This window comes from Argopecten irradians, chromosome 1 (genome assembly GCF_041381155.1).
Source record: "Argopecten irradians isolate NY chromosome 1, Ai_NY, whole genome shotgun sequence".
Classification (NCBI taxonomy): domain Eukaryota; kingdom Metazoa; phylum Mollusca; class Bivalvia; order Pectinida; family Pectinidae; genus Argopecten; species Argopecten irradians.
Window position 1 is genome coordinate 52,783,259 of NC_091134.1, and position 27,888 is coordinate 52,811,146.

General features: G+C 34.3%; 1 protein-coding gene across 5 annotated transcripts in view; it reads right to left on the reverse strand.

The window, feature by feature from the left end:
• Positions 1–27,888, reverse strand: part of LOC138332868 (dystrophin-like) — a 305,298-nt gene that overhangs the window by 240,146 nt on the left and 37,264 nt on the right. For all 5 annotated transcript variants that reach the window (XM_069280861.1, XM_069280851.1, XM_069280886.1 and 2 more), the window contains 7 exons: positions 12,070–12,131; positions 11,736–11,828; positions 8,404–8,484; positions 2,958–3,050; positions 2,663–2,754; positions 919–999; positions 442–557 (listed from right to left, as the gene is read on the reverse strand). In XM_069280861.1, the coding sequence (XP_069136962.1) occupies positions 442–557; positions 919–999; positions 2,663–2,754; positions 2,958–3,050; positions 8,404–8,484; positions 11,736–11,828; positions 12,070–12,131 (618 nt within the window). The remainder of the gene's footprint in view (positions 1–441; positions 558–918; positions 1,000–2,662; positions 2,755–2,957; positions 3,051–8,403; positions 8,485–11,735; positions 11,829–12,069; positions 12,132–27,888) is intronic.

Here is a 27,888-nt window from a genome sequence, read left to right on the forward strand (position 1 = left end):
AGTTCCATGTTGTAAAACGATGTGAACAAGACAGATGTGAAAATAGGCGATGGTAGTTGCAAAATAAAACAAGAAAACCTAGATATATATTTTGAAATGCCGTTCTACGGCAGATTTATGAAAAAGAAATTGGCATTTTCAGCAATCTCGATGTCCAAAAAATCTCATTTCGAGTTATAAGAACATTTTATGTATGTTTTTTGACCCAAAATTTTATTTTGTATTATCCAAGTTCTTCAAGTTTTCTGAATTTGAATTATCCGAGTTCTTTAAACAAAGATAAAGAGAGAATTCGGCCGAGACCATCAAAGCACTTCGTATTAAGCCGGGTAGTCAAATTATCCAGGTTCATATTAACCAAGTTCCACTGTATCTTCAGTTTTAATGGAAGATTTTTCATGAAGTACCATCAGTATTGTCCAGTAATCTGTTTAAACCTACCCTCAGGATCAAGCAGACGGTCAATGCCTAGTGTGTCATGTGCTATACGGAAGGCATGGTCTAAATTCTTCTCATTGGAATTGGTTAAAAGGTCATTGTATTCAAATAACTCAGGCCTGAAATCAATAAAATAAAGAAAAACACTGCAATTGAATAGCTATACTCATAATTGAAAAGAAAAAAAAAATTAGGCTGCGGTAAATCTGTGTCATTAAGTGTTCGACTTGTAGCCACAAGAAATAGGTATAAGATATTAAATGAAGAAAGAACGATATTAAACAAATGGTATTTAGCAGTAGTTGCAAATATGTTTTATAGTAGGGGTTAACTTAACCGAGCTTGGGAATATTTCAAAATCTATATATTTCATACAGCTGGTTATTTCCTGAAATATTATATGTTGGTCATTTCCTAAAAGGACAAAATGGCATATAAAAGGTCATGTGGTTGCCATGACAACCCTTTCCATTGTCCTACCTGAAGTGATGTAGAAGAGCATTAAAGGCTAAACCAGATCTCCAGCTCGTTGTGAAGTTCTTGATTTCGACATTTTTGTATCTGTTCAGAAGACAAACAAACAAAAAATGTTAACAAAAAATGTTAACAAGAGATTCTGTCATTAGAGTCAATAAATCACCATAGAAATGAGACTGGCATTGAAGAATGGCTATAATCTGCATTCTAATATTCTGCAACTGCAATCTCAATACAAATTAATTGTGCTTATTAGTGCCGTCTTTTGATTCTGGAAGCTGTCAGATGTCATGGTTTTATTAAAACACAAATATTTTAGATTAAATTCTTTGTACTGAAGACTGGCGCGGTTTTGAAAAATAAGAAAGAATTGCAATAAAAAAAGTTGTACTTAAAATTTTCCTAAGTACACCCATTACAACACATTGTAGTATTGCGATTTACTTTGTAAAATGTATGTCAAGGTTTTTGTACAGATATTTTATAAAGTTTTCAATGATCGCTGATGGATTTACACAATAGAATTTGTTTTCTTTTTCTTTATTAATCTATCTCCTTATCATGAAATCAAGCTAAATACAATATGACTTTTCAAAATGCCAATTTCTATAGAATTGACATAGCATCAAACATATGAAAACAGGACCAATTCCAAATGATTTTATGAGTTGATGAATACAAAGGACCGCTGATCAATTTGATCAACATTGACTGTAACAATGTATAACCAGATGGAGCCAACAGATGTTGGATCGTCACTAATATCACTGAGCCATGCCTCGTTTCTCACTTTTTATGAAGCAGACTGAAACGGTAATGTGTAATGTGGTGAGTTCACCCCAAACCTGTAATGTGCAAACCATTTGATGGCCATTACTTGTCTCCGAGGTTTGCTTTACCATAAAAGATTGTGCTTTCCTTGGTCTGCAGGGTTTATATAGAACTGTTCAAATAAGGTCTTTAGGCCTGATGTCAGACTTCATAATTTACACAGGAACAGGCAATTGTAGGCTATGTGATTGTAAAGGTATTTAAAGACCATGATTCTTAATTACTTATTCCAAAATGCCAGTTTGTTAACTAATTAAATATGGTCTTATTTAATAAGTAAACATAACCAACCTTGCAATCAAAAGGTTCTGAAAATGAAGAATTCACAAGACAAATCTAATTGATGTAATCCATCCATGAGGCTCCAAAGTTTGGTAATCAAAATTAATCCACAAGTTCAAAAAGCTTGTATTCAGTATATCTACATGTTCCAAAATGTTGCAATCAATATATCCACATGTTAATTTATAAGGCTGCATTCACTATATATATAAATCCATGTGTTCCAAAAGGTTGTTTTCGATTAATCCACACAAGGTTAAGAAAAGATAGTATTCCAAAAGATTGTATTCAATATATCCAAATGATGTTCCAAACTTTTGCATTCCATAAAATCACAAAGTCAAAATTGTTGCATTCCATAAATTCACTGATGGTTCCCTGTATTCAATAAATCCAAGATGCTTCCATAAGATTGAGGCTCCAAGATATTGTAGTCAATCACTTCACATAAGGTTCCAAAATGTTTCATTTCAATTCCCATTAAGAAGAGGACTAAAATTTGGCCTAAAAGATTTCTTAAAGCTTAAAGGTTGCTTGTTTCAATATTTTCAAAATAGTTCCAAGAAAGTGTTAACTGCTTGAAAATCTACATTATCATTGTATGTAAATGACAGGTGTTCCTGACCATACTTACCCTAGTGTTGACTGCCTACACCAAGCCAGTAACGTCCTCTCTAAGTTGGTCTGTTTAAGGTCATCCATCAGGTCCTTCATTACATCCTTCACCTGGCGGCAAACAATAAATATACTATTCCAATATCCCAAAGGCCTCTCTTAATTCCCTACTTCTGTGCTGCTTTATTGTAATGCCAAATTCATTGACTTAACCAAGTTTTCTGAAAAATGTCTTTATTTCAGATCAAAGTCTATAACAAAATAAACTTTACTAAACCTGACAGTTTTTTTTATCCCCGACACCGGTTACTAACCTGCCAGTGTAGGATGATGCTCCAGACAAGTCCAAGGGTCAGTTTGGGGTTACCGTCCACGATGTCATTGCTGCTGATATTTACCAACTTTATCTGTAAAAATAACCATTTGTTTTGTATGTACTAGGTATACCAAAGTCAAAAATTACCTTCAAGCTTTTGAAAAGATATTGATTTAGTGAAAAGATTTTTTATTTGCATATTTATGTTATTTTTGGCTAGCAATATTTTGAATATTTTTGGATCAATGGGATCAACAAGAACACATGTATACACCCTCTAGGTATAGATTGAGATAAACGCTGTACATTTCACAATAACAAATTGGTATGCAGTTAGACTTTTTACTTCATGTAAGCCCAACTTTTACATTTAACTTCAGAGAAGATATTGATGACCACCTCTTGGGAAGATGATTATCCTTTCACTAAATTACAAAATACCACACTTGCTCTGGTTCTGTGAGCTGGTGAAAGGGAACAATATTTGTCTTTCTTAATGTCTGTACAGAAATGACAACTGACATTAAGATATTGGAACAGAACCTTTAATGGATCTTAGTAATTGCTTATAACCAAAGACTTGTGAGTTTGAGATCTTCTGGGAGAAACACAGAAATTAGTTCCCTTCCAGGTTACTACATGAGAAATCACTGTAAGACTATTTGACTGCCAATAATTCTGACTTAACCTTTCAAACAACAGACTTCATCATACAGCTACTGAAGTCTAATCTCAAACATCATAGAAATAATGTTGTATTTCACACGGCAGTTATACTCATCCCATGACTGTAATGACTCTAAATAGTGTCATTAAAATGTCTGATCTTTTCACACTTGGTTCCAAGACATGATCAATCATATTTGCTTTGGGTTTATAGCTGTTTTAGATCATTTCAAATCACAGCAGTACTTGAACCAAGAGTATAGACTGATTGTGTAGGAAATAGTTGCTGACTGAAAACATTTGCATTCTAAGTTGTTTTTCTTTGAAAGTTTACAATGCAGTTGTAACTGTATAAGTGATATCATATTTGAAATAAATTCTTTAAGTGTACTGAGTAAAGTTTTTTTGGTTTGGCTCTGCATTAATTAGGGTACACAAATCATTCCCGGTGCTCTATTATGTAATTGGGAAAGGCAACTTTTAGTATGATGCTTTTTCCAATCAACCTTACTTTTGGGCATTTTTTCCAATGATAAGGGTTAAAAAATAACCATACTACAGCCTCCTAAAATACACATGCTATCCTTGATGTAGGAATGCAAACACATACAGGTTAGTAGTAATTAGCTGTTGATAGGAAGTATTGGAAGGACACAACTATTGTCCTACACATCCTGTAATGTTCAATCCTTTTCCTTATTTATAAAACTCTGTATCAACTACAGTGCAGCCTGGTCTATTTCTCAGCTATGTGAGTTACAAGACAGTATGAACAGTACCTGTTGAATCACATACCACTGATGTTAGGGAGATGCCAGAAACAGTACTACAAAGTAGGTAGGTAGTCTGGCATTGACTGTAAATTGTCTGTGGTATGTTTGGGAGGGAATACAACTGACACAGTAAGTACTACAGTACTTATCACCAATTACACATGTCAGGGTCTATGGAGAGTTTGGGTTATAGATGTGGAGTTACTAGTGTTTACAGGTAAACCTGTCAAAGTCATGGTAACTAATGGTGTGAGTTGTGTTGGGGTTCATGTAAGGACAAGGCTATTCATTTGAGAAATTGTAAGTTCTTTCAGCTTATGTCCTCATTCGTGAATTTGTTTGATGTTCATTTACTGTCATCATGAGATATCATGGGAAGCTGTTCAAGGCTCACCAGGCCAGACAAGGTCATACGAGGCACCATAAGGTCATCTGAAGCCAACTAACCTACATAATGTCATAAAAGGTCATATCAGGTATACTGACCTACATAATGTCATACAAGGTCATATATTGTCTATTGACACATATAATATGTCATACGAGGTCATACATGTCTAACCACGCAGGTCATAATAAGTTTTTTGAGTGTCACAATGAAGGTTACATAACAGGGCCATACAACATTATATGGTCAACTGAGGTCACAAAAGATCAAATGAGATCTACTGAAGGCTATTCACAAAAGATCAAAGATCTACTGGGACCTTAAATGGCATATAAGGTCATATAAGGTCATTTAAGGTCATATAAGGTCATCTGAGGTACAAATGTACAAGAGAAGGTTATAAAAGGGGTAACTGGGACCAAACAATATCATGTAGTGACTACTGAGGCCACATAAGGTAAAGCCTACAGGACAACACAACATCTTACATGGACTGCTAGAGGTCATATGAGGATTACCAGGACTTAAAATTAGGTCTTATTAGACTGATAAGGATAGACTTGACATTAGATGGCCAGGCATCACAAACCAGGAATGGGAAGGTCACACTAGGTCATATGAGGACATATTTGACCTTTCAAGTATATATCACAGGATTAAGTTGAGTAGTGTTTAAATTTATATTGATGTACAAGAGCCAATCATTCCAAGTCATGGACTAACATCCAGAATACAATTACATTTTGTACTTCAATTTTTTTTTTCCCCAAAAAACTGAATTTTAGAAAGCAATATTATACTTCAAAGATTTGTTTCTATGTAAGAATATGGTATTACAAACTAAGAAAACCTGTGTAGGCACACTGGAACCCAGTTGGTCTTGATGGTTAAGTTTGTTTCGAATAATGCTGCTGTCAAAATAACAGAGATGCTTGTTGTTGTTGGCTTGGTCAAACTTTCACCAAACAAGTCTACATGGGGAACACAAGTATTCATATGTAAACACAAGGAGATGTGAAACACAGGTCTGACCTCTGACCTTCGGGGAGGGAGGTATTCCTTAAATCCTAATTAGCATTCCTAGGAGGTACTAGACATATAACTAAATACATTGGAAACAACTCTACACAAAATTTACTTTGATATTGTATGTCTGACAAAATGTTGGCGGATTGTTTTACTTGTGATAGATTTCAACAACCTGTCAAGATACTCAACATTTTAAACTCCTCCAAACATCAGGTTTCTCACTAAAAATAGATACTTTTATCTAAAAAAAATTCCCACAGCCTTTACATACAGGAAACAGACAAAATGTGTGTATTTCTAAAGCTCAGTAGGTCTCAATTTCCAGATGATGTTTTTCAGTAGATCTGCCAATACTTATCCTATAATGAGCCATCAAGCTTTCAAAAAAAATCATGAGTCCAAGATTTATAGAGTCAGAATATACTTCCTTGCTACAATATCCCATACCCAATTAAAAAATGGTTGTAGAAGATAACATGCTCATCTAATGCTGTTGTCATTTACACTAGATCTCACAACCAAATAGAAATGTTTGTTAAAAAGAAATGATCGAGTCTTCATATTAACTCATTCACCCTCGAAAGTTCATAATGAACTGCTCCATCCTTTAAGATAGAAGAGCTCAAATATGTCTAGAAGGGTGAATGAGATCAATCTGGTCAGGATCAGACAGGACAGGACATTGTCAATGGGACATGACAAGACAATAAAGAACATAGGTAATACTGTGCGCCTCCCTTGACAGAGTTCATTCATTGTCAGCCTGCCAGTACAATGATCTCGATTGTAACCCTTGTCCACCCCCCCCCCCCCCACTCCTCCCCACCCCCTTTTTCCCCTCCCTGTCATTTAAAAATGTAAACACATGTTTGTCTGCTACTCCCATCTCCAGACCTTATCTAATATTAGGACAACTCTGACGAATGGTGCAGCTTTTAAAGAGGCCAGCCATCAGACAGAATCAAATGTGACAAACATGTGTGTGTACAATACCGATTACATCCCTAGCTATAAGGAGGCAGCAGATGAATGGACTGATCAATGAATGAAAATGTGATGAAATGGTACAATTCCTGCAGGGAAGAGTAAATCAATCATTAAATCTACCATAGCATTTTCATAGAAAATTTAAAATCCCTTTAGTGAAGATGGTGGTTCTCAATACAGAGAAATTATATTCAGAAAAGAAATAACTGTAAAATATTAATGGCAGAGTGGAAGAGAATGGGACAAGAAAGGCGTGGGTATCACTATACATCCCAGTCACCTCCCCATTTTACCACCGTTTGGGATAATAATGGATTTATCAATTTTTATTTTAAATCATTAATAAGCTTCACTTCTTTCTGAAATTTTCACCAATAAAATATCTACAGTCACTATAGGAACAAAGACACTCAGTTTGAGGCCTTAAATCCCAGCACTCCCATAACTTCTCACTTTCACACACCTAGTCTGATCTCAGCCTTGCACCAGCTCCAGTTTGATGTAAACTTAAAAGCCATTGGTTATATCTGAAGTTTGTAAGTAATTAGCCATTTTTGAAAATGTAGCGATCCACAAACAAAAGATTACTGCCTATACAAACAGGTTTATTCCCCTACCAAAGCTATGGAAGGTTCTCACATCAATAGGTACAAAGTAATATCGGCCGGTAAATAAATGGGCTTGTTTTCCACCTATAAAACAAATTTTGATTAATCCCATGGTAATAACAGATCCTTAATGCTACAGACACGATACCAGGGAGAGAGCTATATAGCCATATAGTTACCATAGCATAATATACACCTTTTCATACCCATTCACCCAGGGTGTGTTAGTTCTGTTAGTTCACAGAATTCCTGAACATTTTGGACAAATATTTCATCAGAAAAGAGTACAGGTGTAATGAATTAAAAACGACAATTCATATGTTCGGTTTTGCCTTTTATTCTTCCAAACAGTCAAACTGGCGTTACTGTTTTAAATATCTCTGGCATCAATCATCACCAACTGATATACACTTCCTCATTTATTATCCGACTAAAACATGTTGGACCAATGAACCAGACATATCCCTATAACACGAAATCCCTCACATTCTTACTATCTAAGATAGGGGTGAGAATTTATAATAAGGTGTATATTTTACATGTGTGGGTTGTTATATAATTTGTCCTGAGTTCTATTAGAGCTCCTACAGCCCACCATACCTGGGATACCAAACACTGGATATAATTACTACTACAGAAGTACCAGTATACTAAACTATATATTGTGTCACTGATATAATTTGTACAAATTCATAACACAGACATTAATTTACAAGTCTATAAATTCTATAAGTGCTTTAAAATTCCTCTACAACAAATATCATAATTCTTAAACACTTTTTGCATAATGTTGATGCTTTGATATCTTCTCAAAATACTTTCGAGACTGTTTGCAAAATCCTAATATATGATAAAGAAGGGGATGTAAAACATCTAGATTTTCTTTTCAAAAGAGGATGTTAAGAAAAAAAATGACATTACTTTATTCTTTTGCTTAACTGTTTCATACCGATTGGGGTGTTAGGGCAAGGGAGGTAACTCCAGCATACTTACACTGAAGCTGTTTTCCAGAAGAGATATGGCTTGGTTTATGTTGTTGATGTGGTGGACACGTAACTTCCCTTTCTCTCTTTTCTGTGGATGAAATATTACACAGGAGTTTAAGACATTTTGGTTCAAACATATAATTCTAAATGTATTAAAACCACAACAGTTACATATTTATACTTCAAGTTAAATTCTGTAATATGGAGTATGAGCTACTTAAAGGGCCACTACCTTTCCGAAACGGCTTTTAATTTTTAAAATGGGAATGAAAAACGAGATCGATAATTTGGTAGAGTCGCAAAAGTTATTAACTTACTGATAATACTACACGTATCATCACCTTCTGAACAATTTGATTAAAATAAATAAAATGTTAATTTTCATAACGCGGGACGTTTTATGTTTCCCGCCGTCGTCCTAAATACCGCGCGGTAGTTGACTATCTCTGCGCCAGACGGAAAAAAGGCGAAATGACTCTCCACTGTTATCATATATTACGCAGGAAATCTTGCATATGTTTGGTGCTGTAACCTCATCTTAGGCCATCGGTATATATTTTCTGATGTTATTAATGTTTTTTAAGAAACCTTCATGTTTTGCTCCGGAAAGGTAGTGGGCCTTTCAGGATCAGAATCGAGTCACAATAGATCTAATGAATCTAAACAGTACTTTTTTCCATTAACATATTAACAATCTATTCAAAGCGAACTATACAGAGATACCAGATGTTTTGTTCAATCCTGTATATATATCGACTAGTTTTTAAAGACATTACAGACATATCAGCTGTCATTGATAAAGTGTCTGTGTAGACTGATGTCCTTAATAGACAGGTTATCTTATTACAAAGATGTCAGTGTATAGTCTATATAGACAGGTGATCTTATTACAAAGATGTCAGTGTATAGTCTATATAGACAGGTAATCTTATTACAAAGATGTCAGTGTATAGTCTGTATAGACAGGTGATCTTAAGTCTGTATAGACAGGTGATCTTATTACAAAGATGTCAGTGTATAGTCTGTATAGACAGGTGATCTTATTACAAAGATGTCAGTGTATAGTCTGTATAGACAGGTGATCTTATTACAAAGATGTCAGTGTATAGTCTGTATAGACAGGTTATCTTATTACAAAGATGTCAGTGTATAGTCTGTATAGACAGGTTATCTTATTACAAAGATGTCAGTGTATAGTCTGTATAGACAGGTGATCTTATTACAAAGATGTCAGTGTATAGTCTATATAGACAGGTTATCTTATTACAAAGATGTCAGTGTATAGTCTGTATAGACAGGTTATCTTATTACAAAGATGTCAGTGTATAGTCTTATGACAGGATATACAAAGATGTCAGTGTTAGTCTATAAGACAGGTGATCTTATTACAAAGATGTCAGTGTATAGTCTATATAGACAGGTGATCTTATTACAAATAGATGTCAGTGTATAGTCTATATAGACAGGTTATCTTATTACAAAGATGTCAGTGTATAGTCTGTATAGACAGGTGATCTTATTACAAAGATGTCAGTGTATAGTCTGTATAGACAGGTGATCTTATTACAAAGATGTCAGTGTATAGTCTATATAGACAGGTTATCTTATTACAAAGATGTCAGTGTATAGTCTGTAAAGACATCTGTATAGACAGTTATCTTATTACAAAGATGTCAGTGTATAGTCTATATAGACAGGTTATCTTATTACAAAGATGTCAGTGTATAGTCTGTATAGACAGGTATCTTATTACAAAGATGTCAGTGTATAGTCTATATAGACAGGTAATCTTATTACAAAGATGTCAGTGTGTATAGTCTGTATAGACAGGTAATCTTATTACAAAGATGTCAGTGTATAGTCTGTATAGACAGGTGATCTTATTACAAAGATGTCAGTGTATAGTCTATATAGACAGGTGATCTTATTACAAAGATGTCAGTGTATAGTCTGTATAGACAGGTGATCTTATTACAAAGATGTCAGTGTATAGTCTATATAGACAGGTTATCTTATTACAAAGATGTCAGTGTATAGTCTGTATAGACAGGTGATCTTATTACAAAGATGTCAGTGTATAGTCTATATAGACAGGTGATCTTATTACAAAGATGTCAGTGTATAGTCTGTATAGACAGGTGATCTTATTACAAAGATGTCAGTGTGTAGTCTATATAGACAGGTTATCTTATTACAAAGATGTCAGTGTATAGTCTATATAGACAGGTTATCTTATTACAAAGATGTCAGTGTATAGTCTGTATAGACAGGTGATCTTATTACAAAGATGTCAGTGTATAGTCTATATAGACAGGTGATCTTATTACAAAGATGTCAGTGTATAGTCTATATAGACAGGTGATCTTATTACAAAGATGTCAGTGTATAGTCTGTAATAGACAGGTGATCTTATTACAAAGATGTCAGTGTATAGTCTATATAGACAGGTGATCTTATTACAAAGATGTCAGTGTATAGTCTATATAGACAGGTGATCTTATTACAAAGATGTCAGTGTATAGTCTGTATAGACAGGTTATCTTATTACAAAGATGTCAGTGTATAGTCTGTATAGACAGGTTATCTTATTACAAAGATGTCAGTGTATAGTCTATATAGACAGGTTATCTTATTACAAAGATGTCAGTGTATAGTCTATATAGACAGGTGATCTTATTACAAAGATGTCAGTGTATAGTCTGTATAGACAGGTGATCTTATTACAAAGATGTCAGTGTATAGTCCATATAGACAGGTTATCTTAATACAAAGATGTCAGTGTAGTCTGTATAGACAGGTTACCTTAATACAAAGATGTCAGTGTATATTCTATATAGACAGGTTACCTTATTACAAAGATGTCAGTGTGTAGTCTGTATAGACAGGTTACCTTATTACAAAGATGTCAGTGTATAGTCTGTATAGACAGGTGATCTTATTACAAAGATGTCAGTGTATAGTCTGTATAGACAGGTGATCTTATTACAAAGATGTCAGTGTATAGTCTGTATAGACAGGTTACCTTATTACAAAGATGTCAGTGTATAGTCTATATAGACAGGTTATCTTATTACAAAGATGTCAGTGTATAGTCTGTATAGACAGGTGATCTTATTACAAAGATGTCAGTGCATAGTCTATATAGACAGGTTACCTTATTACAAAGATGTCAGTGTATAGTCTATATAGACAGGTTACCTTAATATAAAGATGTCAGTGTAGTATGTACAGACAGATCACCATTATTGAGTTTTGTCATTTATCACAGACGTCCTTTATACACAGATGTCTGTACATAGAGGCAACATTTACTGTTGTCTATATAAATAGGTATCCTACCATTTTTGTGCCACTGAGGACCTCAAGTAGGGACAAAAGGTTAGTGCCATCCCTGAGGTCTGTAAAAAGGTCTCCAATCACCGGCCGGTTCGCCTGGAAATGAAAATAGAAAAGTATATCAAAGAGAGGTAACTCTACCTTCATATCTGAAGGCAAGAAGTTTCAATGTTGTGAGTTATCAATTATAGGTACTCACTTGATAAATAATGAGTAATACTTAAATCAGCAAAATGTACTCTTTGTGACACTGATGTCATTATTATTTTCAGTGAGCTACCATTTTAGAAAGTACATATGTAGATGTGAGGCTATGTGTATATTACAGATATCTTACCTTGCCCAGCTGTGAGTTGATCCATTTGGTAAAAGTCTTTTTCTGTACATCTTCTCGTTCATCTAGAAAACACAATCAGAGAATACAATACATCTTATTGTTTAAAACAATGTCTGGATTGAAAAGAAGTCACAACTTTTTATCAATTTTATCATTATGTATTTAACTTGTGTTGAACTTATGATCTATGGATAAGGGTTGATTGATGAGCTTGCATGGCCATAGGTTATCTAACGGTGAACAACATATCAACTGATGCTATCAAATCAAGAAGAACTGCAAGACCCAAATCACATTATAGGCTTTCAGTTAAGAAGGAGTTGATTTGTGATGTACAATGAATATAGGTGCATGACAATTTTAACAGATCATAAAAATTTATAAATGGTTAAAAGTTTGAACTGCCCATCCTCAAGTTGTAGTATGTATATTGTAACATACTTTATCATCATCAGCGATTCATAGAAGGTCACTAAGCTAGGACAAAAATATTGGCAAAGACGACAAAACTTTCAAATCAAACCTAACAGGTAAACATATATCTTATCTCAAGCATCGATTACAGCTCCACAGTGGAATAATGATCTGCTAAATAGTCTCCATTACAATTATCAAAATAGGGGAGATAACTCACATGTATTATCATACTAAGGGAGATAACTATTACAAATATCAAACTGAGAGGTGATAACTGTCATTCAATCAAGCCAATAACATGAAATCAGTGAGAACAAGACTTATCTGCTGACATGTTCCAAATTAAATATGATATAATCCTGTGAGGTATAGAACCTTGTGTACCCAGGGATTAAGTGGTGCCAAAAGATAGCCAATTATCCCTTACAAACCCACTTGGGCATTGACCTGTTCTATAATCCTTCTGAAAACAAACACTGGAATCAATTGAAACTTTAATCATTTTAGATTCATTCTGCAACAAAGTATGACCACATAAACGCCGTAAGTTGATTGAGATTTGTATGGCATTGGCGTGTCACCAAACTTATGACATTGACTTTAGTGTACCAGCACGTATCCCTTAACTCTTGGGATCTGCAGCTACTACCTAAATCACTGCTGGAAAGTATTTTAATGAAAACAAGATCTCTTACAATTCTGTTAAAATATCAATATATCAATCGAGGAAGACACAACTGTTAGTCCATACTGTAAATGCACTTTTTTGGTGGAATAAAATTGTAGGGCAAAAGTGATCTTCAACAGGTTAGCACAGTGATCAATTTGCATTATCATCACCATCGCTATAAAAAAATATATAAATATACATTTTATTTATTTCACAATGATTACAAAAATAAGTTATACCCAACAACTTATGAAAATCACTCTCGATGGCCCGGATGTAAGCGCGCGAGGGATCTTAGTGTGGGAGGAAACCAGAGTGCCCGGTGAAAACCCACATGATCAGGTAGGTGACCCCTAACCTTTTCACTCTGTGCTGGGGATCGAACCCCTGCCAGCTAGGTGAAAGGCAGATGGCTTAACACTACACCATCCGATCACCATAGCTGTAATTAAATGCTATACAGGAAATACAATAAGTGCAATCAATTTTAAGCATGAGAAATGTTAACATCTGTTAACTACTGTAAAACCTATTGAAGAACTCTTCAGTAGAATCCGCTGACCTGTATCATTATGTTGTTGGTCAAATATTCTCAGTAGTGCCTGGGTGGTGACCACTGCGAGGGACAACATGGTTATACCAGTACATGTCAAACGACATGTTCTGACTTTCTAATCTAAAATTTACCCCTATGTAACAACAACTATGACCCAGAAAAAAACAGCTTTGACCGACATATTATTCCTGATAAGGAACCACATAGGATATAGGTACTAACAATGACACAATAACCACTTTGTACCATTTGTAAATATTGTTTTTTTTCCATTCCAACACAAACCTGATATTGGTTCCAATTTCCCAGTATGGTCTAGTACTTTTAACCAAATCCACAAAATAACAGCCGTAAAAGTTACCATAACAACTGTCAAGGTTACAAGGTCAATATTCCAAGGTATCACATTGTTCATCTCAAAACGAGGCTCCTCCATGTCCAATTCAAACCAATCATCTCAGAAAGCTGATGATTACTTAGATTACTAGATTTAAATTTAACACTTTATTATTTGTACATGTAACCTGTTCCATCATTTGTAACTGGAGTGTTTCAATCTCAAATTTTCAAGTAATTTTAAAATAATAATTTCCATTGCACTCATATGAACAAAATTCTATACCCAATTTCTGGACATTGTTGATCCTTGTAAACCAATGAAATTTCAATAAAATAATAGCACCAAACCAGATACTGGAACAGTAGTTCTCCACTCTGAATAGTACACATCAACTCGATCCTCACACAGAGTGTCTAAAAAGTGGTTCCATATTCAAACGTAAGTTCATATCACAAAAATTTTGCTGTTTTTTGGTGTTTTTCCCACAACACATTGATGTAGCATCCATAGACTGTTTCACTAAGAGACTAAGTTAGTTAAAGTATTTAGGTACTGCTCAGTCTAATAAACCTTACACAGGTGGATACTTTATATCCATGCCAGAATACCTTTGTATACCTTTTCTCACAGCTAAGTGCACACTAAAATCTGTATATGATGACTTCATGGGGATTTTAAGAAATTTAATACCAGAAAAAATGTTGCAAATTACACAGTCAGTTTTATTGTTTCTGCTTGAAAATACTCTGCCTATTTCAGCAGCTGAACAATATCGTTTTGCTACGAATATTTGCTGACTGAAAATAATGTAAAAATTTTGCCATAAACTTTATTATCCCATCTTAGCTTTATGATGCATCAATTATCTAAAGAACTTTTGATTCAGCAAGCCAAGTTTTAACCCCAACGCTGTCATAGTTTCTAGCATCATCCAAGGGAGATAACTCCTCAAACCTTATGCAGGCAGATACTAACTGTAGAATAATGGTTTATAGTAGAATAAGTTATTATTCTTTAATAATTAGCTTTATTAGTAATCTCTCACTCATATTCACCTTAAATCTGAAACAATCTCTGTGTCCTGCACACATCTAGATCTTTTATTCCCAAAAGATCTGGTAAAGCAAGGAATGGTGTTATGTGATATATAAATGACCTTTGAGATGACCCCCCACATCACTGACTTCAGTGTATAAATGATATTGAGGATAACCCTTGCAGTACTGTGTGATATTTAATCAATCATGCCCAAATCCTGATGTCTAATTATCAGCCTTAATGGTATTACATGTTCCTCGTGATTATTGAGACCTATAATCAGAGTCCATTGGGTCAGCTAGGACAAATCTGCAGTATCAGCTGTAACACCACATAGTTACTGTAACCTTTTTAATCCTATAACCTGAGATAAGGAAGGAAAATTCAGAATTATTTCTCTATAGACCAGAAATGTCTGTAAGTCATCAATATTCTCCCACCTCTGTAGGAACTGAGCTAAGGTGCAATGTTATGGGAATGGACTTCATATGATAGGACAGGACTACATAGGATGGCCACTAGGACTGGGTATAGGACAGGATTAGGACTGGGTAGGACAGGATTAGGACTGGGTTGGACAGGATTAGGACTGGGTAGGACAGGATTAGGACTGGGTAGGACAGGATTAGGGCTGGGTAGGACAGGATTAGGACTTGACTGAATGGGACGGGACTAGCACTAGGTAGGACAGGATTAGGACTGGGTAGGACAGAATAAGGACTGGGTAGGACAGGATTGGACAGGACTGAAATGGAAAGGACTAGTTCTGGGTAGATAGGGACTAGGACTGGATAGGACAGAATTGGACAGGACTGAATGGGGCGGGACTAGGACTAGGTAGGACAGGATAAGCACTGGATAGATAGGGACTAGGACTGAGTAGGATGGTATTGGATATGGATAGGATGGGAATAGGACTGGTTTGGTTAACAATGACAATGTTCCTTAGTAATTACTAGTAATTGATTTACTTCTCAAAATTAAAGAACATCAGAAATCACAAACCTGACCAACAAGAGAACCTTCATCAGTATTCAGCTATTTGTTAAAATCCCAATACATTTGATAAAAGAAAGAATCCATAAAATAAACATGATATATGGGTCAGTATGTGATTCAGCAAGTTTTTTCCCATTAATAAGTTATGAGATTCATTCAACCACAAAAGGTGACCGTGACAACATCATGGTATTTATAGGCAAGGTCAGTGAATGGGTATCTAAATTATGTATATGTAAGTTTACTTGTCCCCTACAAAGAATAAAAAAAATCATGTAAACAAAGTCAACATTTCAATAAATCCATTTTTATGAAAGAAATAAAACTTGGCACAGATGGTGTTATCATTTATGAGGAGAATCTCAGGTACATTATAACACATCGTATCTGTGGTGTAAATATTAAGTTACATGAGCATATACATTACGAGTATGAAGGGATTTTCAGGATAATAAATTCTCCACATTTTATGTGGTCACAGCTGACCTAGTTGATTACAATACAGATTTAGAGGTAAACACACTCCTCACCAGGTAATACAGATTTAATGGCATCTATTATAACATCTCCGAGGCACAGCAATATCTCCGAGACAAAGCAGTATCATAAAGACAGGATATCCTGCTAGATTCTCTGATCATAAACTTGTATTTCTCATATATAAATTGACCATGAATTCATAATATAGCAAAATTATTGAATTGACTCTTTTTATGCCATATGCCAGCAAAGTGTGACCTTGACAATGCAATTTGATCACCTTCACAAAGCTGCTTGACCTTAACAAATTACTACTATTTGACACTTCTGCTTTACCATTCATGACCTAGAAAGTATTACTATATAAAAGCTAGTTATAAGCAATAATTATGTATCTCAGATTCGTTCAATTTTTTTTCATGAAACTTGCTTTCGAAACATAAATCTCCATCCAAGAATAGCCAGGGTAACTCAAGGATGTGATAAATTTTTTTTTTTTTTTTTCATCATTACATATTACTATTGTTGCACTGGTGAGGTCATTTAACCTTCTATTATTCACCACAAAAGTCATCAAAGGAGATTTTCAAAGTAGAAAAAAAAACGTCAAGAGTACTTATCGAAAAAAACACTGATCTTACAACAGTCAGTACCTGGTAACTACTCCACACTGGCTATAAAAACATGACCAAGAGCTCCAGGTTAATATACATGTAGTGTTAAAACACCTAACCATTTGTTCACTGCAACTCCTCTCAGGAACAGAAACTTTAGCGTAATATATGCAGAAGACAGGCAGGTGCAATTTCGTCTGAATAGTATTTTCTCTTTGACAAGCATACACACAGATACTTGGAAGAAATTGAAGATGGCAGACTAAAAAGGAATGATAATTAGAGAACATTATCCTGATAATATCAACGAGGCGTGTCTGTGGGAGACGCCTCATCATCTTTCTCATCAGGCTGCAAAGTAGATCTTCATCAGAACACACAATCTACAGGTGAAAACAGGGATTCTATTTTTTATCTATAAGTGATGTCCTGATCCAATTATCACATAGCTGTTTGATGTACACTTCAGGGAGGTGCTCCCAATTATACAGAACCCAAATCATGACTGTCATCAAAATAAAAATCATAAATATTATTTGGAATTTTTTCAGTTATTTCAAAAAGACACCGATACTCTCTACATCATATTAGAATATAATATAACACATGTCAATTTGTAGCTTAGAAGTGTACTGTCCATATTCTACACAATATACCTTATAAGGATTTTATATAAGACACTGCATCATACAAGTGTTTCATACATCGAGGATTCAATCATCGTGTCAAGGACATAGAGGTTTCCTCTTATAAACAAGGCATGACAATCATGTTTCATCCTTATAGGACATGTCAAGGATGCTAAAGACTGAAAATGGAAACGTTAATGATGGCAAGTTACAACTGATCGTAAGTAATCAATGAGCGGTGATTATTGGGACTAAATCAAGGTACTAGCTATAGGAAACAACATAATCAAAGAAAATTAAAAAATTCAATAAACTTGCAGACAATTCTTAAGATTACCATTGAATATCTTTTTGACGGTTGTGGTAAATATGTCAACAGTGGTAAACATATTTTTAGATTATGGCTTTAATTTAAAGCTTATAAACACAGCATTAAAACTATGAAAGAAAGTTCATTTTATCAGCATAAGACTGACATTATCAGGTCAGTGTAATACATACTTACTCTGTTTTTAGCTATTCAACATTGTGTCTGATAAAGCATCATGTACAACTTATAAACATAAATCATAAAGGACATACCTGAGAGGTTTTAGGTCAGGTAACTATATACCTGTCAGAAACAAGATTAGAAAGTGTGCCTCGGATCTCAATTTACATATGTAACATATAAACATTTAAGGACAATATGATACATGTTCTTCGTGACAAATTCAGAGAAACAATCCAGGACATTTAGTAATTAAATTGCCCACACAAAGTAAAATATTTCTCAAATGAGGAGAAAGTGAAGAATAATCTTTACATGAATATTTACTAAATATATTCTTTAACCTGGAATTTATACATTCTACATTCTACTTCTCTCTCCTCCTGTTTCCCCTCTCTCAATGAATCCTGTTATACTTAAGCACCTTCATCCTCCCCATTGATGGCTAAATTCCCCCACCCCCAAACTATCAAGCCATTTCAAATTCTCTGTCAGGATGGACAAATATTTTGAAAGAAGAAAGATGTATAGAACTACATTTATGAAGTTAAGATGTTTCTGGGTTTGGAGTTGGTTGGCTGTCTCAGTATTTTTTGGTGTGGGAGTATTATAGCTTTTGCACCACTAACCCACTTACAGTATTTCATTACAATTAAATATTTCCCTTCCAACAAGTTAGCATTAAAATGAAAAGTAAATACAGAAAAAATATCCAGCTTCACTCATTGTTTGCCTCCGGCGTGAGAGTATCAAATATCAGATACTTATATTATTCAGTGAAGCATAAAGTCGTCAGCATACTTGACTGATCACGTGACAGACAGAAGAAACAATTTTCTACTGATTTACGTCCATCATTACCTGTATAACCTACCACATATATACACCTTTATACTTACCTGTGCTAATTGATTTCACCACCAATTATTATACATTGTAAAGTGTGATGGACATTTGATGGACGTCTATACGATCTTGAGTTAAATGTTCATCAAAAACTTAATGATTTAAAGAAAAAAATATTGTACTGTATGACCTAAATAATTAGGAGAAATAACCTTGATAAGGGGAGATAACTTTGATAAGGGGAGATAGCATTACCATGAAAACAAAGGGAGATAACCTTACCTTGACAACTAAGGGAGATTACCTTACATTGAAAATTAAGGGAGATAACCTTATCTTGAAAATCAAGGGAGATAAACTTACCTTGACAACTAAGGGAGATAACCTTGACAACAAGGACAACAAAGAGATATTACTGCATTAAGAATATTGCATATGACCTGTAGGATTTATAAGACTTATTTGTTCATATTTGTATAAGAGGTAACTTGACCTTGACATTTAAAGTGGATGATCTAACCTTGACAAAGTGTTTTGTCAGTTAATTACTTTACCAAGTTTTAGACATTAGTGTTTGTTTTTAATGCAAATATCAGTAGTAAATTAAAGGATTAGTCTAACATCAATTGGCATTACTTGTAAAAGAAAGAACACAGAACAGAGGGACAAATTCCAATGTTTGTTTATTTGGGAATCCTTGATGAAGAGTATTGTTTATCATTACTACTTATCTAATCCATGGTAATACACAAAGGCACCAGGACAAGACATGTTGGATCAATTAATCAGTCTATTGTCCATGTAATCTGTACATCAATCATCACCAGCATTTCATCCTCCACTCAACACCATCAGCCTCACCAACAAACAGTGTGTGTGATGATGAGGTATAACTAGCTCAATTTCTCTGTATTTCATTGGCAACAGTCTACAGGCCTGCTGGAGAGGTTGTTCTATAGTGATATGATTTAGGTAGAGCGATTTTCTATTACAGGTGATTCTATTAAAACCCAAACCCTATTCCTGCTGTATCACACCTACATTTGAATAATATTTAAGACTATTTTTTTTATAATTGAATGGGTTGTATATCAATTAACTGATTAAGGCATTTTTTACTTTAATTCTTTACAGGAAATTAATACCCAAACACTTGAACAAGATTTGTTTGTAATCTATAAAATCACTCTCCAGAACGTCATCATGCCCTTCTATAAGATGAATTGTTGTGCAGCAGCTATCTGCATGTTTTATGGATTATTTATTAGCCTATACATCAGGTTTAGCAGAGATAATTACCTGAGGTCTATCAATTATCAATCAATTTATTTTCATATTCAGTAGGCTATCATCCCTGGAGATTTATTATTCTATAGTCTAGATTTGATATATTTTTTATCATAATTGCAAAACATATCTTTTATATTCTGAAGCCAAGATTAGTTGTAATTGCAGTATCCCCTTTATTATGTAGCCTAGATCTGTAAAGTCTATCGACATAAGTGCATTTAAAAATATTTTGTAGGCTATCAGGTATCAAGTTACATAGGTCCCATATAGCTTATTTACATTTCAGTACTTTTATGTGTGTACAATTGTCAAATAAATTAGACTTGCTACTGGCGTGTGTTTACAAAACATCAGCCTTTCAACTTTTTTTTTTTTTTTTTTTAAATCAAATTTTCACACTAATTTGGTGAGCGTAACAATAGCCGATGTGCAGAACAGCTTATTATAGTCACAATTATTTAGGATCTTGGTGTGTTGAATGAGAGATTGTTATCGTGAGAGTCCCACAAGGATGACAGGGGGCACAATTAGTTAACATCTGCATTATGCATGTTCAGTCGAAACGTCAGTCACCAATCAGCACCTGTATATCTGCAAAGGAATCTACTCTTTTTAAACTTGAACGTACATGTTTACAGAAAAATATAAATATTAATTTGACCTAAAGTTTGTTTATAACTTTCATCTCACTAGACTAGTAAATCAGTAATGATAGATTAGATTGGCTACCATTTAAGTATATGGGATCAGATTTCGTCACACAGACTACCTGAGAGCAGCTATAACACACACAATACAGTAGGGTCTAAATGTAATACTTATTGAATTTCAATACTAAGTTACCCTAGACTGCCATCTGCTGCATTCACACTACACAATATGCAGGCATCAGGTACACCAGCTTGATGGTATCTGCTGGTAGAGGTATAAATCTTGTATTTGACGTGTTGTTAACTGTAAACTAAAACCTAACACAGATTCGGAGATCCCTTGGAAAATATCCTAAATAAATGTGCATGTCTTGTTTTGTAAGCTATGACATTGATTTTTATCAGCAACTGATTTCTCAACTCATTAATGCAAAAATCAACTTGCAACCTGTGTGTAATCAAATATGAAGAAATAAAAAAAATTCACAGTGACAAAACGCAATAATATATTTCTCTTAAAGAGTTATCTCCCCTGTGATTAGTTACCTACATTCTTAATCTTCTATTAGTTTTCTAAACATTGGAATAACTAGAATTCATCATCAATACTTTATTCCAATAAAGAGAATTCAGTGTTTTCATAATCAACAATGTTACATTCTCACTTCCTTAAATCTAGACGTTTTTGGAATCATTTCTTGCAATTATAAAGGTCAGAACTCAATACTCAAGGTCACTCCAGATGTAATTCACAATTATTATCCATAAGTTTTCTCAAGACAAATCGACAGTCTTATATGACCTTCTCAAAGTAAAGGCCATCCATCATGTATTCTGGAGTAAAACCTCTTTGTAGTTGGTTAACTCAAAATGTTACATACAAAACATAAGTCCAAATAGTAAAACACCAAGGTTGGCTCTCTATATATGTTCTCTATGTGTTATTTACTACTGTGTACCTCCCAAATTTCCACAGTACGGTGATTGATTCCACTGAACTATGATCAATACTCAACACGATTTACCCAGCATGCTCATATAAACAGCAATGAAAGAGCAGAGTGAGGAAATTATATAAATGTATAGTGTAAACAAAAATTACACACCCAAGGGGCTGAAACCTGACACAAAGACTAGTGTGATAGCATTGGGGAGTCAAAGACATTACCACAAAGGCTGGAGTATGTCCCTATGAAGCTGGAAGATAAAAAATACTTCAGTATAAATACACTAATGATATTTAATTCATTCATCAGTATATCATAAAGAGACATTTGATAGAGTAAAAAGCCATTTTGATTTCAAAATCAATTTGGTTATTTCTATCTGTGGATTTACCTTTTGATACCACCCCTTACAGGTATTCTAATCCACACATGCTATTGAAAGTTCTTTTTATACCTTCTTGTTAGCATTATAAAGCTACAGAAAATGAACCTTAACCTTGAATGACCTACAGTTACTTTGACAAAACGTTTTCTGATTTTTCTGTAGCCATTTTGTATTTCTTTACAAACATCTGTACATGCTACATTCTTTCATCAACCTTTGCTTTAAAGTCACTCTAGCAGCACAGAAGGCATTTGGAAGCTAAACCCTGAATGGCCTATTGCTAGGACACAATATTTTAAGGACTGAAACACAATGCCCTATTCAACATTAATGGAATTGACCACCCCTGTAATTTGAGCCACCAAGGTCAAGAACTGCAGCAAATGAGCTATGGAACTTTTATTATGACCACTGCAATAAATGACAGATGACCATATCATTCTGTCAGGAAGTGGAGCTCGAAACAATGGCAGCACATTTAATATGCATAGAATTTAATCCCTAGTGTCCATCCCCTAATAATATGTATCACACTTGTCCCATCTTCTAATAAGTTCATGGATCCCTCCCTACACTCCCCATTGGTTAACAGTCTATCCATATTGACTACCAAATCCAAGAGCAGAAGCTTTCCCTTAATTCAATTTCACAAAGGGCATGCAGTATTCAATAACAGAAAGATCTTGGTCAGTAAATAACAGCCAAAAATGACAACAAGGGCCATCGTAGAACTTCAATAGTTTATAAACATTTCTGTAGCAGTTAGAAAACTTCTTTGAAACTGAATGCATTGCCTCTGAGCTTTTAAAGGTTATCAGTGACTATGTGAGCAACGCATTCTATCAAAAGAAGAGGTTTATACAATCAGTATCAATTGGCATATTCAGATCTTCTTATAGAATTTAGGTTAAGCCAATATTATACCTTACTTCCTGTGATTCATACAGTTTTCAGAAATTTTAAACCTAAAGATAAACATTTGAAAATTGTAATAATTTGACCTTAGTGATCCCAGCCTGATACCCCCATGTGACCAGCATTGTCCTTCTGGGGAGAAGTTGGATCAGAAGCTTATAATTAGACAATGGCCTAGCAGTGACCTCTCCTTAAGGTCATCAATCAAACTAGAGCCTCAGCAGAATGCACCCTACCATGGCTGTGACAATGGCTGGGCGAAAATATTAACCTAACAGTCAACTTAACAACAGATTCATAAATATAGTTTACAGCTCAAAGTGTAATGATACCATGTCCTTCTATAAGTACTTACATTGGTTATATATATAGGTCCTATATATATATAAAGGATGGCTAATTATAAGTACTGATCAATAAACATACAATAATGCAAAGGTATGTGTACACATGATGCAGGCTAAAAGTTTCATAATGGATTCCTTCATCCATTCTGCAGATTTTTTTAACAGTTGTTGTTTCTTCACCTGTGATGATATGGTATTAGATTTACATTGTTTCGTACTGACATACAAACTGTATATAATGAATTATTTATATGGCCAATAAAACTGGCCTTAACTGAATATCATACCTACATGGAACAAGTGTACATAAACATACAGAGAAACAAAACAGACGTTCACATGCTCACCCTCAGAAATATCTTAATTCCAAATAAACTGAAATCATCATGTAACTTTTTACAACAATTTATTTCTCTAAAGATCTTAGAATTAAATATCATGTACTTAAGTTCATCACTGGTAACATTGATTGATATATTAAAATAAAATTCACTACACAGTCTCAATTACATCACACTTACCCCTAACCCCACCCAACCTCCCACACCCTCCCCAAACCTTCTCCCTTCTCCCATCAACTTTGAGATTTTGCTAGCAGCTAAGGACAGGATTACTCAGAGTACTTGGTGAAAAATAACTGACCTACAATCAATACCTGGCAACTGCTCCACATGGGTGACAAATTCGTCACTACCCAAAAGTTGAGACAAGGGCCTTAATCACTCACTTAATCACCTTAGTCACGGCAACCCCTCCACTTACAAAAGTGACACTCTAAATCAAGCCTTTTCCCCTTCACATGGTAATTGTAGATGGTATCACACATCATAAAATATCAAACAATTATAGTAAGTGGCCTCCTCAGCCATTAAGTGGCTGTTTTAAATGTTGTTTTTATCCTGATAAATAGAACATCATTTATCCAGGGAATTGTTTTTATATCTGTCATATTGCCTTCATGTCTAAATTAGTGGTGTAACTGTATATTATCTGCCCTAAAATTATTACTTTTACCATCAATCGACAGTATCATTTTAATATACAGAGTGTCAAATTCCTTCTGAGTCTAAATCAGAGGTAGTGCTGATATTATTTTCAGCTACTGTGGAACCTGATGATAGGACTAAGTGTTTCCTGTCACTAATCGACAGACTACATCATCCATACTACAGATTTACTGTAATTGACTGCATTTAAATGACACATAAACTGTGCAGTAGCGGAATCACTAAAATACTAACTCGTCATCACACTTACACCAGATACTCTTTTCTAAACTAGAACTGTCCAGTAATTACATATATATATTTTTGTATCATTGAAAGGGCATAAATCTGAAAAGGATGCAGGTCTTGTTCCCATACAGATTAAACACCTACACTGTACAAGAATTATTGTCACCAAGTTTTGTTCAAATTTCTCCAGTAGTTTAGGAGAAGAAGTTTAATCAATTGTAACAAAGGGGCATCATAGTTCAGTGGTTTCCCCTTTATGCTCCTGATTTCCTTTGCTACCAACACCTTCTACTTGTCCTCAAATAAAAATGAAACAATTTTATTTGCACTCACAACATAACAACTAAAATTTTCACAAAATATTAAGGTAAACTTTACTTGAATGCATGGATAATAACTCCCTAAGAGCTACCTTAGTCTCTTTGACATTGAATCAAGATTTGACAGTGTGACAACTTATAGATATTAGCATTGCACCAAATGTATATTTTGTCTTCATATATGCATCCATGAATAATATCACGTGGTAATTATAATTTAATCAATATCAATATATTCAGCAAACCGTTAACACTATATAGAACATCCACATTTTCCACCACGCCCTGAATAAAACAAAATATTGACATTTACATCCAACTAGGTATTAAGTTTGGGGTGAGTCAGGCGAACCTGTTCACCATTACCATACATTCACATAGAACTTACAATCTGCAACACCTTGTACTCTATTGGTTTTGACATTTTCCTCAATATATTAAAAAAAAAATCAGACAGATATTTTATCATGCAATTTTCTCTGAAAATGTTTCTGAAATAAATGATGGAAAAAGTTATCAAATTATCATTGCTATTCAACTAATACAACCACAAGTACTAAATGTGAAGAAATTCAAATATCATATTTTCCTTTTCACCATTGTTTATGACAGGTTGCCACTGGGATTCCATACATGATCTAGAGTTATGGCAGACAGGTTTATGATTGAACCAAAGCTACAAATTCATCGCCTTGTCAAAAAGGCTCAAATTTTCTCTGAAGCTGACAGAAAATTATGTTATATTGGTGAAATATAAACCAGTTTATCAAAATATATTTAATATTAAACAATATTTTTGTAATTCAAAGCAAATCCGTATTGAATTCCAGCTTTCCATTAAAATATAGACTGACAATTTCCATTCCTCTTAATCAAGGAAAGCATGGTAATTCTTGTCTAAATCAAACAAAGAAATGAAATACGACACAAGCCACGCCATGTGATAGAGCATATACTATTGATCTTGGTGAATATTAGAGCTAATATTGATAGAATAAATAAATGATGTGGGATAAAACAAACAAAGCTTACTTAATGCACAACCAAACTGATAAATCTGATTTTCTGTGAAATGAATTTTGCTTGCAGCTATAATTAATCAAACCTTAGCTCTAGTAAGCAAAATGCATCATCGAGACAGAGAGAAATATGCTAAACTAAAACTGAAAAATTAACAAAACAAGATACTTGACGTGATAAATAAACTTTGACTTGCATAACACAATTTTGATTTGGAAATATTTAAGATACAAAGCATCACTGTTTAATTACAAACCAGTCTGCTGATCATCACTTACATCATATGCAGACACCCCCATTTTAATGACAGGAATATAAAAAGAAATTAATGCAGAATATAAAGCAAATTGCATTCATGTCAAATCAAGTTTCTAACCCCCAAATGAAATTGTAGCAATTTCAAACAGTTCTGTTTTATGAAAACGCAAAAGTCAGAAATCAAAAGACATAACTGTCTACAACTTATTAAGTATGAAAAGAGGGGGAGGGGTGCAGGTAAGATTCTTTACTAGAATAAACGGAATTCATCAATTAATTTATTATTATCGCAAAATCCAACATTGAAAAACTTTCTGTTTTAGATGCAGTTTCTCCCTAGTCTTGTCAGTACCCAGCAGACTTGTGTGCTGACATAAGACCCTGTTACCATGATAACAAAGGTTGGGTACAATGCCCATATTTGGTTACACCAGGTGTAAAGTGTTAGTCTGTGATCAGGATACAGCACAGTAGTGCCTAGTCACCCAGGTAACCACGCGATCTGATACCACACACAATTCTATCCACATTTACATCTAAATAGACAATGAAACAATTAACTTCTAAAGCTAACTTAAATAATTAATACATGATTGATTAAGATGAGAAAGCTGCAAGTCTGATTCTTTCTCCATTTCGTGTATCATGATTTTATTGAGCAGACAAATACACAAAACAATGTCATAAGTTTTTACTTTGAAGTGTGATACATATATGACTCGCAGGATTCATAAATTACAAAAGGCTATCTGTAAACCTCTAAAATCTTACATTATGGAGTTTAATCATTATCATTAAAATGTTACCATTGTCTCAAGCAAGCTAACTACAAATCCTTTACTTTGGAATACTTTGGAACAAAGAAAAAAATTAAACATTAATTGAAACTTTTCAGAAATTTCAATTTTCTATTCAGCCATGAAAACACTACTAAACTATATTCAGAGTAAAATCGTAAATCCTTGATCAAAATCACCTTGAAATATTATTTAACTTGTATACAGGGGGGTCGGTGGTTGCTAGGGACAACACACAGAGCGATAGACATGTAACCATGATTTCTGATCTACCTTTCAAAGCAAGGCAGTTCTTATTACCCCATTTATTCTAATTGGTATCAAACTGAAGTTTTTTGTTAAGTAGTACCCTACTGCTGTGTTAGTTAAAGGTTCACACAGTAGTCGGTGACATTTATAGGTTTGATCAATACTGAACCTGTGGGTAACTGAGAGGCCATCATACCTCTCATGGTCAACCATTGTTACGAGAAAACTGAATTCTAAACCATCCCATCAAACTCTCAGTGTCATATCCTCCTAAAAGTCACAGTACAGATAATTATTTTATAGAGCTAAGCTTACACACTTGGATTG